The sequence below is a fragment of the Phocoena sinus genome, chromosome 3 (genome assembly GCF_008692025.1).
Source record: "Phocoena sinus isolate mPhoSin1 chromosome 3, mPhoSin1.pri, whole genome shotgun sequence".
Classification (NCBI taxonomy): Eukaryota; Metazoa; Chordata; class Mammalia; order Artiodactyla; family Phocoenidae; genus Phocoena; species Phocoena sinus.
Window position 1 is genome coordinate 63,519,382 of NC_045765.1, and position 16,032 is coordinate 63,535,413.

At 38.2% G+C, this 16,032-nt stretch overlaps 1 protein-coding gene across 1 annotated transcript in view; it reads right to left on the reverse strand.

Moving 5' to 3' along the window:
- Positions 1-15,490, reverse strand: part of LYRM7 (LYR motif containing 7) — a 42,848-nt gene extending 27,358 nt beyond the window's left edge. The window contains exons 1-4 of the mRNA XM_032628867.1: positions 15,419-15,490; positions 7,941-8,013; positions 5,534-5,604; positions 622-703 (exon numbers count right to left, since the gene is read on the reverse strand). Coding sequence (XP_032484758.1) covers positions 622-703; positions 5,534-5,604; positions 7,941-8,013; positions 15,419-15,436 — 244 coding nt within the window. The 5' untranslated portion in view covers positions 15,437-15,490. The remainder of the gene's footprint in view (positions 1-621; positions 704-5,533; positions 5,605-7,940; positions 8,014-15,418) is intronic.
- Positions 15,491-16,032: the final 542 nt, after the last annotated feature.

Here is a 16,032-nt window from a genome sequence, read left to right on the forward strand (position 1 = left end):
CGCATATAAGAGTTATGTTTACACTATACTATAGTCTATTAAATGTCTAATAGCATTGTCTAAAAAACAATGTACATATATTAATTTAAAAATACTTTATTGCTATAATATGCTAACCATTATCTGAGCCTTCAGCAAGTCGTAGCAGTAACATCAAAGATCACTGACCACAGATCACTATAACAGATACAGTAATAATGAAAAAGTTTGAAATACTCCAAGAATTACCAAAATGTTACACCGAGACACCAAGTGAGCAAATGCTGTTAGAAAAATGGCACCGATAGACTTGCTTGACACAGGGTTGCCACAAACCTCCAGTTTGTGAAAAATGCATTATCTGGGAAGTGCAATAAATTGCGGTATGCATATACTGCCTTTGTAACTGTAGTTTTGCAGTATAACCAGTGGTTAAGATTAAAAAGAAAAAATATATAAAAGAAAAAGTCTGGTAAAACAAAGTTTCATAATTCAGCATTTTTAAATACAGCCTTATAAATGTGTACAATATATACCACATTGTCTGGCAAAATCAAGTTTAGTAATCAGCATTAAAAGCACTGTAATTGCTCAATAGTTTAAAACACATTGCAAGCAACATTTTTCTTTAATATTACTTACTCAGCGTATTGTGGTCTGTGTGAATACCTTGTATAACAGATGTTCTGAGTATCAACTCAACATCAGAACCTATTTTTATTAGCTGTTAAGAAAAAAAAAAATAGACTAAATCCTCTGTTTTTTCAATGGTTCACATGAATGTACTGTTTTTGAAAACTAAAGGTTTACAATTCTTTTTAGGTGACACTTGTCTTTAACTTCTTTTTTTTAAAGAATATATGTATTTATTTATTAGCTGCATTGGGTCTTCGTTGCTGCGCGCAGGCTTTCTCTAATTGTGGCAAGTGCACAGGCTTCTCATTGCGGTGGCTTCTCTTGTTGCGGAGCACGGGCTCTAGGAGTGCAGGCTTCAGCAGTTGTGGCTAGCAGGCTCTAGAGCACAGGCTCAGTAGTTGTGGTGCACGGGCTTAGTTGCTCCGTGGCATGTGGGACCTTCCTGGACCAGGGCTCGAACCCGTGTCCCCTGCATTGGCAGGTGGATTCTTAACCACCATGCCACCAGGGAAGCCCCTTGCCTTTAACTTTTTGTAACCATTCCAAGCGTACAGAAAGCTCAGACATGTGTATATTTTTACCTTTTATCTATCCATTCCATATTTTGTTCCAAAACAGATTGGAGTATTTTTTGTTGTAATATATATTTTACAATGTGTTTAAAATGTGCATTTTGTTTTTTTGAGAGGGGCTGAATCTTTCTTTTACCATAGAGTTGGATGTTCTGAACACTAGAAAGAGTACTGGATCAGGAGACAGAATACTTGGACTCCCAACTCTGGCTCTGTCATCAAGTGTATGGCCTTGGGTTAATACCTACTCACTAAGTTTCAGAACTCATCATTGCAAAATGAAGAACTGAACTAAAACAGTGAGTCTCAAAGCTGTGGACCCTGAGACCCTTTCAGGGGACCCATAAAGTCAAAATTATTTTCATAATACTAGAGCTGTCTGCATTGTTTGAGTTGTGAGCACAAGTAGAGTTTTCTCTTTGGAATACCATTTTTACTTTTATAGACAAACTCTGTTTATTCAGATTTGGGTAACTGGCAGATAGGTGAAATGAGTATGTCACTTTAAGAAAACAACTGACAGTATTTAATGGCAATGATAAAATTCAAGCTTTCAAGCAAAAATCAGAATTCTGGAGAAGCTGTATCTGTCACTGTAAGCTTGACAGCTTCCCAATACTTAAAGATTTTTCTGATGAGATGGATATTAAGATATAATTTTAAAATATTACATATTGAACTATGTCAACATTTGGAAGATCTGCATTACTTGGTGAACCTACATTTTCCAAATCATCAGTGCATGATGTTACAAAACATGCATGACTGAAAGATCCATTCAAAGGGAAAGACAGATTAAAATCTGTTGGTCTACTAAATGACCAACAGATTTATATGTTATACCTATCAATATTTACCATATTAGAGAAGGGCATATTGGAGAAGAATATCGTAGGAAGAAGCAACAGCATAAATGGCCTGAGATAGGAAAGTTCTTGGTAAACTGAAGCACCCTCAAAGAAGGCACTGAGACTGGAAGAGTGAGGAGTACATGGTGAATTGAGGCAGGAAGTTAACAGGGGTCAGATAATACAGTGTTATAGGTCATGGTAGGTAGAGACTTTAGATTTTAATTTGAATAGGATGAGGAGCCATGGGGATTGTGAGCAGAGGAGTGATGGGATATGCCTTTTTTTTAAAGGCTCACTGCCTTTTATAAGTATTGAGAATAGGCTGCAGGGAGTTAGGGCAGAAGCAAGACCCACTAGGAGGCTGCTGTAACAACCCAGTGAGAAATAATGATGGCTTGAACCAGGAAATAATAATAGGGCGAATAAGAAGTGGTTGAATTCTGGGTATATTTCGAAGGTTAAGTCAACAGGATTTGCTGCCAGATTGGATGTAAATGTGAGAGAAGGAAAGCAGTCGAAAAAGAGAGCACCAAGGGTTTTGGTCTAAGCATCAAAAGGAGGGAGCGGCCATTAATTGAAATGGAGAAGGCTGTAGGAGAGCAAAGCCTCACCTCCCTACAGAGCTGAGAAGGGGCTTAGAAGGGGAGAGAACGAAAAACAATGCAACTCCTCACCCACTGGAGGTGCATAAACTGAGCTGAGTCTTAGGTTTAAGGCTGGAAACAAGGCTACATGAGAAACAAGGGATAATGGGAGATCAAAGGGGATGAGCAGGATGTGGTATGTATAAGTCCTAGGATCCACCCCAGCAAAGGATAAACACACACACCCACACACATCCATTGGTCTAACAGATAACAGAGTTCCACATTGCATCTAACCTTTAAAGAGATTTACCACTTGTTGAGGTCTGATATCAAAGAATATTCGCAATTATTTGAAAAGGCTAATATATACACCTACCCTCTTCCAACCACATATCTGCATAAGGCTGAATTTTCTTCATATAATTCAATCTAAAAAAACATACAGTTGGGCTTCCCTGGTGGCGCAGTGGTTGAGAATCCGCCTACAGATGCAGGGGACATGAACGTTTGGGAAGATCCCACATGCCGCCGAGCGGCTGGGCCCGTGAGCCATAGCCGCTGAGCCTGCGCGTCCAGAGCCTGTGCTCCGCAACGGGAGAGGCCACAACAGTGAGAGGCCCGTGTACTGAAAAAAAAAAAAAAAAAAAAAAAATACAGTGCCAGATTGAATGAGGAAGCAAGTATGAAAATTTAGCTGACTCCTATTAAGCCAGACATTAAAGAGATTTGCAAAAATATAAAATAATGCCTTTCCTCTTACTAAATTTTTTGGAAAATATAGTTATTTTTCATAAATATTGTATTTAATAGGTAATGAGCTTATTTTTTTTTCTTTTTTGTGGTACATGGGCCCGAGCTTATTATTCTTAAATTATTTAATCAACATATATTTTTAAAATTTCTCAGTTTTAAATCCTAATATGGTAAATATTACTACTAAGTATTTAATATATGCAGAGTTACAGAAAGTATAAAATATACACTTGTATATAACAAATATCTAATTTCAAGAGTGCTTAATGTGGGCTTCCCTGGTGGTGCAGTGGTTAAGAATCTGCCTGCCAATGCAGGGGACATGGGTTTGAGCTCTGGTCCATGAAGATCCCACATGCTGTGGAGCAACTAAGCCTGTGTGCCACAACTACTGAGCCTGTGCTCTAGAGCCTACGAGCCACAACTACTAAAGCCTGCATGCCTACAGCTCATGCTCCGCAACAAGAGAAGCCACCACAATGAGAAGCCCGCACACCACAATGAAGAGTAGCCCCCGCTCGCCACAGCTAGAGAAAGCCCGCATGCAACCAAAGATAAATAAATAAAATAAATAAATTTATATATAACAAAAAGGAGTGCTTAATGTTAGTGTTCTACAAGTAAAATTAATTTGGGAGATGGTAGTTCATTTTTCCAGTTTAGTTAATATAAACAGACCTCAATTAAAAAATTTTTAAATCATGACTTCAAAATTTAAAAACACTTACAGGCATAACTCAGAGATATTGTGGGTTCAGTTCCAGACCACCACAATAAAACAAATATCATAATAAAGTGAGTCATACAAATTTTTTTGTTTCCAACTACATATAAAAGTTATGTTTACAATATACAGTAGTCTATTAAGTGTGCAACAGCATTATGTCTAAAATAACAATGTGCGTACCTTAATTAAAAACACCTTATTACTAAAAAATGTTAACCAGCATCTGACAATGCAGGGTTGCCCCAAATCTTCAATTTGTAAAAAACACAGATTCTGTGAAGTGCAATAGAGCGAAGCACAATAAAACGAGGTATACCTGTACCACATTGTTATTAATCAGTGTACCAAATAGCAAAATATTACAAATTTCAGTATATACATTTTAACTTCTCTTCATGTCATGATCTGATTAGAATGTCATTTTAACTTCTTTCATGAATAGAAATTACATAGTCCCTGTTTGCCCTATCATACGCTTAAGTGAAATCTCCCCCTTTTTTCTTTATGTTATAGGGAAAGAAATCCTTAGGCTATCTCATTTTGTCTCATTAGTTTATCATAGATATTTACTATTTCAAAAATATCATTTTCTCTACTAAGTAGAAAAGTATTTGTATAAAAAAATTTTTTTTCACTATGTGGAAATTCTATTAAACATGGAAGAATTTCTCTAATTTGTACCTTCCTCTTTACCAAACCAATTCTTGGAATCTTAATTATTCCAACAAATAATTTTTCATTTTTCATTTTCTTCCTAATGGTCCTTTCCCTACATTTATACAGTTAGATACAGGAACACCTAGGAGGCAGTGTTCCTTCCTAAGACAGAGACAATGTGTATATGCATATGATTTTATACAGGAAAAGAATCATTGTGCACTTTTTCAATGAACATGTACTAGGAATACTAGGGAGCTCACCGACTAGTAGATTGTCTTCAACTGCGGCAAGTGACTAAAATGCAAATACAGAAGGCAAAGCAAGAATAGTTCATAAACTCTGGCTGGTTAACTTCCACAGCCAAGATATGAATTTTTTTTAAAATTCTGTCTAGTTGAGCTAAATGAGTAGACGTTCCCTCTGTGTAATTCTGAGTGAGTTACCACAACACTCACTCTCCTTAGTTTCAGTCACTTGCCTTAGATGAAGACAGCATTTCTGTGAACTTCTGGGTTGGTTCAGCTGCTCTTGCTTTGATCATGGCTACACTCATGTTCTTTTCACCAGGCAACTTGCTATATTAAGGGTGTAGGCTGATGACCCTGAGAAGGTGAGCCAAACCAAACAAGTGAAGGTTATCTATAGTTGTGATGGCTTGCTTTAACTATCAAGTAATAATTTTTATTTCATATAATCCCTCTATTTTTATCATTTCCTTAGTTGCTAAAATTTGAGTTTTATTATAATTGAAAAACTTTATTACTGTACCTCTTCTATTTTCTTAGGAGAAGTTTCACTTTTATTACATTTGAATTCTTCATTTATCTTTATTCTGGCTGCTAGAAAAAGAAAAAATATGTATATAGTTATTTGCTTTTCTTTCTTTTCCTTTTTCTTTTAAAATATTTATTTATTTATTTTGGCTGCACCAGGTCTTAGTTGCGGCATGCAGGATCTTCACTGTGGCGTGTGGGATCCTTTGTTGCGGCGTGTGGGATCTTTAGTTGCGGCATGTGGAATTCTTAGTTGCGGCATACGGACTCTTAGTTGCAGCATGCATGCGGGATCTAGTTCCCCCGACCAGGGATCAAACTGGGGCCCCCTGCATTGGGAGCATGGAGTCTTACCCACTGGACAACCAGGGAAGTCCCTGCTTTTCTAATTTATAATTTCTGTCCCAATAATTTACATATTATTCATTATACTACGATACTATATGCTATATATCTACTAGTTCTCTAGTAGAAAAAATAATTTTGCCCCATATAAAACAAAGTATAAAAATAAGAAATTTATTTTAAAAGTCCATGGAGAGCTTTTGACAGGCTGGCAAATTTATAATTAAACTTAATACATATTTTTAGCACTCTAATACTTTTGTGTCCTGCTTTTTATTTCTAATTTCATTTTGAACCTCTAACTATGAGATTCTAATAAATTCAAGTTAATACTTTGTTTTTGTAAATCTAAGGATTTGAATTAACATGCTTTTTTTAAGATGGCAAAACTCAATGCATACAAGCATGTTAACCCTACCCCCCCCCCCCACCAAAGACACACTTAAAATGAGGATATACAAATAATTCTGGGTGCCTTGACTGACAAGTAAAGTGACTGATAAATAAAACTTTTGTTCATATACCACTGAGACTTTGGCATCACTACAGCAGCATAATTCAATATAACTGATAAATTGCCTTAGAGTGTGCTGTGAGCATTTAATGGAACAATTCATGTACAGTGCTTAGTAAATATGCAGTATTAGCTATTCTTATAATTATTTCACTTAAAAACATTTAAAACATTTAAAAATATGTTATGCTGATGGAGATTAGCCATAAAACCTTCCTTCTGTGCTCGATACATTTCAATATGTAAGGTGGGTAAGAGTTTAGGCTTTGGAGCCAGAATGTTTAGGCTAAATCCCAGCTCCACCTCTTACTAAGTATGATGTGGGGTAAATCCTTTCACATTTTGTCAGTTTTCTCATCTGAAAAAATAGAAATTATGATAGTAACTACCTCACAGGGCTGTGATAAGAATTAAATGAGGAATTTGTGTAAAGTACATATAATATGAGGCATATACTTTAATATTCAAGAAAATTTTTTCGATAAATTAGAAAAACTTGAATTCCTAGTGACAGTGGGGACACTTTACGTAGGTGGCCTCTTTTTTTCAAATGGAGGTTGAATTTTTTTTTTAATTTTTATTTGAGCATAGTTGATTTATAATGTTGTATTAGTTTCTGTTATACAGCAAAGTGAATCAGTTATACCTATACATATATCCACTCTTTTTAAGATTCTTTTCCCATATAGGTCATTACAGAGTATTAAGAAGAGTTCCCAGGCTTCCCTGGTGGCGCAGTGGTTGAGAGTCTGCCTGCCGATGCAGGGGACACGGGTTCGTGCCCCGGTCCGGGAAGATCCCACATGCCGCGGAGCGGCTGGGTCTGTGAGCCATGGCTGCTGACCCTGCGCGTCCGGAGTCTGTGCTCCGCAACAGGAGAGGCCACAGCAGTGAGAGGCCCCCATACCGCAAAAAAAAAAAATCTGTGCTATATAGTAGGTCCTTATTAGCTATCTATTTTATATATAACGGTGTGTATATGTCAATCCCAATACCCCAATTTATCCCTCCACCCCTCCCCCAAGGTGCCTTCTTAAAGAGGTTTAGAAACTGAGTATGACCAACACAGAACCTAAGCTTTAGAGCTCTGAGTTCCGGTAAGACAGAAACCACTTTAAACAGTGAAATACTGAATTTGGAATCATTTGTGATAGATTCTCTTTCATAGCTGCTGTCACTTCTAGAAAGACACAAAGCATTAACAATATGGTAGTATCTGGTCCTAGAGGATGTGAAAATTTGATTATATAATAGACAAATGAGTTTCATGGCTTGAACATAAGGCAAGTAATGGAGCACACTGAAATTCTGATCCTTTTTTTTCCCCTAATTTTTTAAGAAAAGTTGATCTTTAAAATTTTTTCTTTGTAGATACTTCTCAAAGAAGGGTAAGGTAAACTCATTTTTATTTAAAAAAACATTAGGGGAGAGATCGTGAAGGTCATTCCCCAAGATAGGTCTTGACCACCATACATGGTCTCTTATATTATTAACAGCCACCTAAAGAATGGACTTGCTCCAAAGGGGCAAAATATAAACTTACCTTCTAATGCCCTAGCATCATTTTTAAAAACTTGTTGTCTGGTCCTGTGCAGTGTTTTAAAGAGCTGTAAAACCTATAAAGAAAATTAGAATTCAGACCTCAAAAGAAAAAATTTCACATTTTACATAATTACATGGATTAAACAGTATTTATTTTCTGTTTGTTTTTTAGACTATTTTTCGAAATAGTTGGTGAAAACAAGGGTTGGCCAAAATAACTTTCCCTTGATTATTTATCTTTAAATTAAAAAAAAAATTAGCCTTATGTATTTACAAAAACAATACAAAATTCTTTGAAACAAAACAATACGAGAATGGTTAAAAAGTTAATGATTCCTCCTGCCAAAACTAGTTTGCTAAGTTAATCAACTTTACCAGTCTGGTATTTGTTCTTATTTTGCTTAACCTGAGAACTTCATCTGCTCTTCAAGTCATACACACATGCACACAAACTCGTGAATATACTACATCTTAGAAGAGGCCAGAGGAAGATGTTTCAGATAATTTAGGCAGGTTTAATTGTGCTTTCTCAAAAAAGAAGTGGAATGCTGAGACTTCTGAATATTCTAAGACTGTGCTAAAAAAAAACAAACAAAAAGGTATTCAATATTGTCCCCCCAATATTGCTCTTTCTTCTGTCTTCTCAATTTCAGTTATGGAAAACAATGGATTTCTCAAGCCAGAAATCTCTAGGTCATTCTTTAAATCTACCTTACTCCTCATGTAGAAACTGTAGGGATGTTTCTCTAATCTTTTGTACATTCTCCATCATCCAAAACAATTTAAGTTCAGACCTCTCCCTGTCTCTTGCTTAGACTACTGACAAAGATTTTGTCATTCTGCCACCATTCTCTCCTTTCCCCAAGTCCATTCACCAGATAACAATACCTAAACTTTACTAAGTTTTCCTGTGCGCTAGGCACTATTTTAAGTATTTTACATATTCTAGAAAACCTAAAACATCAAAGGCAGATACCAAAACAGAAACAGAAAACAGGGAGCAGAAAACATAAAAATAAAACAAAACAAAGACTGACCAACCACAAAGAACCTTCTCAGAAACATAAATTATTGCAAACATGGAATAACAACAAAAAGAAGTTAGAGTAAATTTAAAAAGGAACATTCAGAAAATGCCCCCAAACTCTTGGATATCAAAAGAGTGATAGCAAAGATTAAGTTGAGAAAAACTACCCCAAAAGTTGAATAAGAATTCAGAGATACAAAATAAGGAGAGAAAGGATAAGAAAATTAAAGGAGTAGTCTAGATGGACCAACAGTTATATTCACAGATCTCCAACAAGACTGAACAAAGAAAACAGCCTCCATCAAGTGCTCAACACAAAACCCATGAATAATCTTGGAGGGCAAAAAACAGTTCACGTATAAAAAATAGAAAATCAGAATGGTACCTGATTTCCAAATAGCATCACTGTGAGAAGACAATGGTATAAAATCTTCAAGTTTTGTATAAAATGTCCAGCTTAGAACACCATACATATCCAAACTATCACCTAACTGCCACGGCAAATAAAGATTTTTAGAAATGCAAAGTCTCTTATTTGCCATACGCCCTTTCTTGGAAAGCTATAGAAGATTGTGCTCCACCAAAATAAGGAGATGAATCACAAAGAAAAAAAAATGGGAATGAGGGACACAGGTAATCCAACATAGGAGAGGCAGAGATGATGGTGAGGGACAAATATAGGTCAGCATTTCTGCAGCCAGCATAGAAAGCAACTAGTCTGGACTACAGCAAAAGGCTATATTGCTCTACAAAAGATGCTGCTAGGAAAAAACGATACTAGTAGACATCAGTTTTGCTCAGAGTTCGGAAATAGCTATGTAGGAAAATGATAATAAAAACAAGACAGTTATTAACTTCAAGAAAAGTTGGGACTTCCCTGGTAGTCCAGTGGTTAAGACTCCATGCTCCCAATTCAGGGGGCCTGGGTTCAATGCCTGGCCGGGCAGGGAACTAGCTCCCACATGCCGCAACTAAGAACCCGCATGATGAAACTAAGACTTGGTACAGCTAAATAAATACGTATTAAAAAAAAAAAAAGAAAGAAAGAAAAACTAAGACTTAGAAAGGCAACGTAATCATATATTTATATTAGAGGGCTCAGCTGTGGACAAGTTCTATATAGTCATATTAATATCAAAGATGAAAAACTGCTTCACCAAAATCTGTATATTGAGAGGAATAGGGTATAAGGGGGAACTTAGTCCTCAACTTTCACAGACAAAGGTCAATAAATATCCTCAAAGAGAAAAAAAAAAATCAATAGTAGTTTAAACACGTTATTTAGAAACATGGAGGTAAATATCAGAAAAAATAAGTAAAATGATTAAAAGTGCTTATATTTGGGAAGCAGGAATTGGGAGTATGTAGAAGTCAGTAGACACCTACTGGTTTCTGTGTAACACTATTTGACTTCTTAAATTTTACACATTTATCCCCTTTATAAAAACTAAAAAAATTATTTTAAAAAGATAAAGGGAAAGGACACTATCAAAAAAGAGAAAAGACAACCCACAGAAGGAAAGAAAATATTTATAAATCGTATACCTGATAATGGGCTAGTATCTAGAATGTATAAAGAACTTCTACAATTCAAATAAAAAACTAATTTAAAAATAGGCAAAGGATTTGAATAGACATTTCTCAAAAGAAGACACACAAATGGTTATTAAGGCCATGAAAAGATGCTCAACATAATTAGCCATCTGGGAAATACAAATCTAAATTTCAGTGAGGTACCACTTCATCCCAATAGGATGGCTACAGTCAAAAAAACAGACAGTCAATAACATGTGTAAGATGTGGAAAAATTATAACTCTTATACATTGTTGGTGGGAACGTAAAATCCTGCAGCTGCTTTGGAAAAGTTTAGCAGTTGTTCAAAAAATTAAAGAGTTATCTATCATATGACCCAGCAATTCCATGCCTACATATACAACCAAGATGAAAACATATGTTCATATAAAAACTTGCACATGAATGTGCATACTAGCATTATACAAAACAGTCAAAAAGTAGAAATAACCCAAATGTCTACCAACTCAGGAATGGATAAATAAAACATGGTGTATCTATATTGTTATGGCTTGAACTGTGTGTCCCCTCAAAAGACATTAGAGGATTAGAGTCCTAATCCTCAGTACATGTAAATGTGACCTAGTAGGGTCTTCACAGCTATAACTGAGTTAAAATGAATCATTAGAGTAGGCCCTAATCCAATATGACTAGTATCCTTAAAAGAAGAGGATAATGCCAGGTGAAGAAAGAAACACAAAGGTGTAAGACCACCATGTGAAGATGAAGCAGAGATTGGAGTGATGCAACAGCAAGCCAAGGAACACTACGGATTGATGGCCACCATCAGAATTTAGGAAGAAGTAAAGATTTTGCCCAGAGTTTCATAGGGAGTATGGCTCTGCTGTCACCTTGATTTCAGACTTCTAGCATGCAGAAATGTGAGACAATAAATTTCTGTTGTTTTAAGCCACCCAATTTGTGGTAATTTGTTAGAGCAGCCATAGGAAACTAACACAGATTTTACTATTGGGAAGCGGGATGCTGCTGTAACAAACATCTAATAATGTGAAATTGGCTTTGGAATTGAGTAATGTGTAGAGACTGGAAAAATTTTGAGATGTTTGATAGTAAAAGCCAAGACTGTCTTGCAAAGATTGTCGGTAGAAATAGGGACATTAAAGGTGGCAGAACATCATAGAAACCCAGGGAGTTTAATATTACAAGAGCGGTGGAAGAGGTTGCATGGGATTAAGAAAAAAGTGACAAGTAAGTAAGCCTAATCATTTTACATGCTATTCAGGGAAAAAACAAAGTGATTCCATTAGTACAACAACCAGTAACCCTACTTTAAGAATTAGTATTAAGAAATGCCTTAGGGCTTCCCTGGTGGTGCAGTAGTTGAGAGTCCGCCTGCCGATGCAGGGGACGCGGGTTCGTGTCCCAGTCCGGGAAGATCCCACGTGCCGCGGAGTGGCTGGGCCCGTGAGCCATGGCCGCTGAGCCTGCGCGTCTGGAGCCTGTGCTCCGCAACGGGAGAGGCCACAACAGTGAGAGGTCGGCGTACCGCAAAAAAAAAATGCCTTAGAGCTAGTATCACCTTGGAGTTAATAAACTTTTATTAAAATGTAGACAGCTAGGTCATAGACTGTCTTCTCTTCCTAATTTATTTATATTGATTGGACAAATTCTGGCAGTATATATGGAAAGTCAAATTACTTAGCCTTTTTGCCTCAAAAAGGCTTGAATAATGGGCTAATTTTAAGGGTGGATGATATAATTTCTGTACTAGGTATCACTTTAGCTGGTTAGTACTTTTCTGTCTCTTCTAAGTCTGGGTTATATGCCCCTCTTGAGTACATCCACAGCAGTGGGCACTTACTACAATTACTTGCTGTGTCCCCTACTTCCTGAAAGGCTTCTCAGTCATCTGTATCTTCCACATGGCACAGGTGTCTTCTACACATGGCAGTTCTCACCAAAAGTGTTTCTGGAATGAATTCTATTTAACTTCATTTGTATTCAAGTTTTCCAAGCAACTTCCCACTTCAAGGATGGTCCATGTGATATTTCTTCTTTATAGAATACTCTTTTCTCTATTCTAGCTAGTTTCTAACAAAATTTCAGGTCTCAACTCATACTTTTATGAGGGATTTTTTTTTCTTTTTTTTTGCATCCCTCCACACAGGTTAAATCTGAGTTATGTGCTCACCAAACACACTGTATTTTCAACAGAAATATACATCAGGCAACTCCCCTGGTGGTGCAGTGGTTAAGAATCCACCTTCCAATGCAGGGGACACAAGTTCAAGCCCTGGTCCAGGAAGATCCCACATGCCTCAGAGCAACCATACCCGCAGGCAACAACTACTGAAGCCGGTGCGCTCTAGAGCCCATGCTCTGCAACAAGAGAAACCACTGCAATGAGAAGCCCGCACACCGCAACGAAGAGTAGCCCCTGCTCGCCACAACTAGAGAAACCCTGCATGCAGCAACGAAGACCCAACACAGCCAAAAAGAAAGAAAGTAAAAGATAAAAAAAAAAAAAGGAAATATAGATCAGTGGAACAGGATAGAAAGCCCAGAGATAAACCCACGTACTTATGGTCAACTAATCTATGACAAAGGAGGCAAGGATATACAATGGAGAAAAGACAATCTCTTCTATAAGTGGTGCTGGGAAAACTGGACAGCTACACGTAAAAGAATGAAATTAGAAAACTACCTAACACCATACACAAAAATAAACTCAAAATGGATTAAAGACCTAAATGTAAGACTGGACACTATAAAACTCTTAGAGGAAAACATAGGAAGAACACTCTTTGACATAAATCACAGCAAGATCTTTTTTGACCCACCTCCTAGAGTAATGGAAATAAAAACAAAACAAAAATAAACAAATGGGACCTAATGAAACTTAAAAGCTTTTGCACAGTAAAGGAAACTATAAACAAGACAAAAAGAGAACCCTCAGAATGGGAGAAAATATTTGCAAACAAATCAACGGACAAAGGATTAATCTCCAAAATATATAAACAGCTCATGCAGCTCAATATTAAAAAAAACAAACAATGCAATCAATAAATGGGCAGAAGACCTAAATAGACATTTCTCCATAGAAGACATACAGATGGCCAAGAGGCACATGAAAAGCTGCCCAACATCACTAATTATTAGAGAAATGCAAATCAAAACTACAATGAGATATCACCTCACACCAGTTAGAATGGGCATCATCAGAAAATCTACAAACAACAAATGCTGGAGAGAGTGTGGAGAAAAGGGAACCATCTTGCACTGTTGGTGGGAATGTAAATTGATATAGCCACTATGGAGAACAGTATGGAGGTTCCTTAAAAAACTAAAAATAGAACTACCATACACCCCAACAATCCCACTTCTGGGCATATACCCAGAGAAAACCATAATTCAAAAAGACACATGCACCCCAGTGTTCATTTCAGCACTATTTACAATAGCCAGGACATGGAAGCAACCTAAGTGTGCACTGACAGATGAATGTATAAAGATGTGGTACATATATACAATGGAATATTACTCAACCATAAAAAGGAAAAAAATTGGGTCATTTGTAGAGACAGAGATGGACCTAGAGACTGTCTTACAGAGTGAAGTAAGTCAGAAAGAGAAAAATATCGTATATTAATGCATATATGTGGAATCTAGAAAAATGGTACAGGTGAACCGGTTTGCAGGGCAGAAATAGAGACACAGATGTGGAGAACAAACGTATGGACACCAAGGGGGGAAAGCTGGGGGTGGGGGGGATTAACTGGGAGATTGGGATTGACATGTATACACTAATATGTAAAAAACAGATAACCAAAAAGAACCTGCTGTATATTAAAAAAAAAAAAAAAAACACTGTATTTTCAATTCAAAGCACTTACTACACTTGTAATTAATTGTTTAAACTCTCCCTACCTGCCAGATTTCTGTATGAAGTTACTGTTGCTTCCACTATGCCTAGACAGTATAGGCTAAATGCTGGCTGTTAGGTGCTACTAATAACTATTATGGACGCTCAGTAAGTGTTTTGAATGAATAACCGTTTACAGTTCTGTCCCTCTTGGTCTTGTGACATATATTGAAATGTACTAAGAACAGAGTTCAGTAGTACAGGAGGCACTCTTGGTGGCTCCCTGTTATTGACCAACAATTATAAGCACTGCTTTTCCTTACTATACTATAGCAGGCCGTTTCCCATTTTCCATATCTCAACCAGTGACAGGGACTGGTCTCAACCGGCCATGTTGATAATACTTAAAGTTAGGGATGGCTGCTCCCAGAGAACTGTACACTGGCCAGGAATGCGCATCAGTTTGACAAGAAATAAATCCGACACCAGGTCCTCGGGGATGTGACCCCCGACCACGGCGGGGCCATCACTTCCCAAGCTCCTTCAGAACACTCAGGAATCACAGGTTTCTGCTCTGTCTCGCTAAGTGCTACTTCTGGCAAACGGTTTTGCTGGGAATCAGTTTCCTTGGTTCCTAGACGTCTGTGCACCTTCTGGTTATCTGACGAAACCTTTCACCTCATAGGAAGGTTTCAGCGCAGGACTGATTTTGGGGTCTCGTACAATTCCCATGGATGTGAAATGGGCCCCTCACACAAACGCTCGGTGTGTACATGGCAAGGGGGCAGAACTCAAGTCGCCGGCATGCATCACGGACAAACATTCCGTACCCGGAAGACGAAGAAGTAGGACCACCTGTGTCGCCCTCTCTCCTCCGCACCTGCACAAACCTTCGACTGCCCTGCAGGGTCGGTCACCGGCTCCTCAGCTGTAAAGGCCACATACTCCGTGGAGGGTCCTGAACCCCAGCTACAGAGATTCCAGACTACGTTCGCAAGGCCGCGCTCTTACCCACCCCGCCGGCATCGCACCCAACCCCTCCCCGGACCCAGTCACCTTGGCCGCCTGACTCATGGCTCTCCTCACAGCTGCAGCTACTTCTCCAGCTGTCGAGTCGCCCCGCCTCTCTGCAACCAGTCACCGCCTGGTATGGACGGTCCAACACCCCGTAGCCACGTTCTTAACGAGCCGCAACCAATCACCACGCAGCATCTCCTTCGTAGCCCCGCCCCCCGTGGAGGGACAGGCGTGAGGTGTTCGCTAAGCCGGTACCCTCTAGGAAAACCGCGAGGAGCCGCCGAGCTCAATTACAGCCGAGAGGGGAACGGAAATCACCTAGACGCCATGTTAGTTAGGGGCAGCGGCACTTCCGGCCATTTCTGAGGCAACTGCTGGTGGCGGAGTGTGCATTGACACTTAGTTGATGGCTTCGGCACGTTTATGTACTTACCTCTTGTTTGGCGGTTGGGGTTATGTATTAAGGAATCATTATTTTAACGTTTCTGGGTTGCAAATGTGTTCTTGCAAAAGTGCATAAATAAGAGCCAAGCACTAACAACTACAGTAGGCGTTGACTGGAACGCTGATTCCCAAAAGCGCTATTGGTACATTATCCCACTTCATTCCTCTGGAAGGAGAGGTTGAGTTACTTGCTCAAGTCCACACGATTA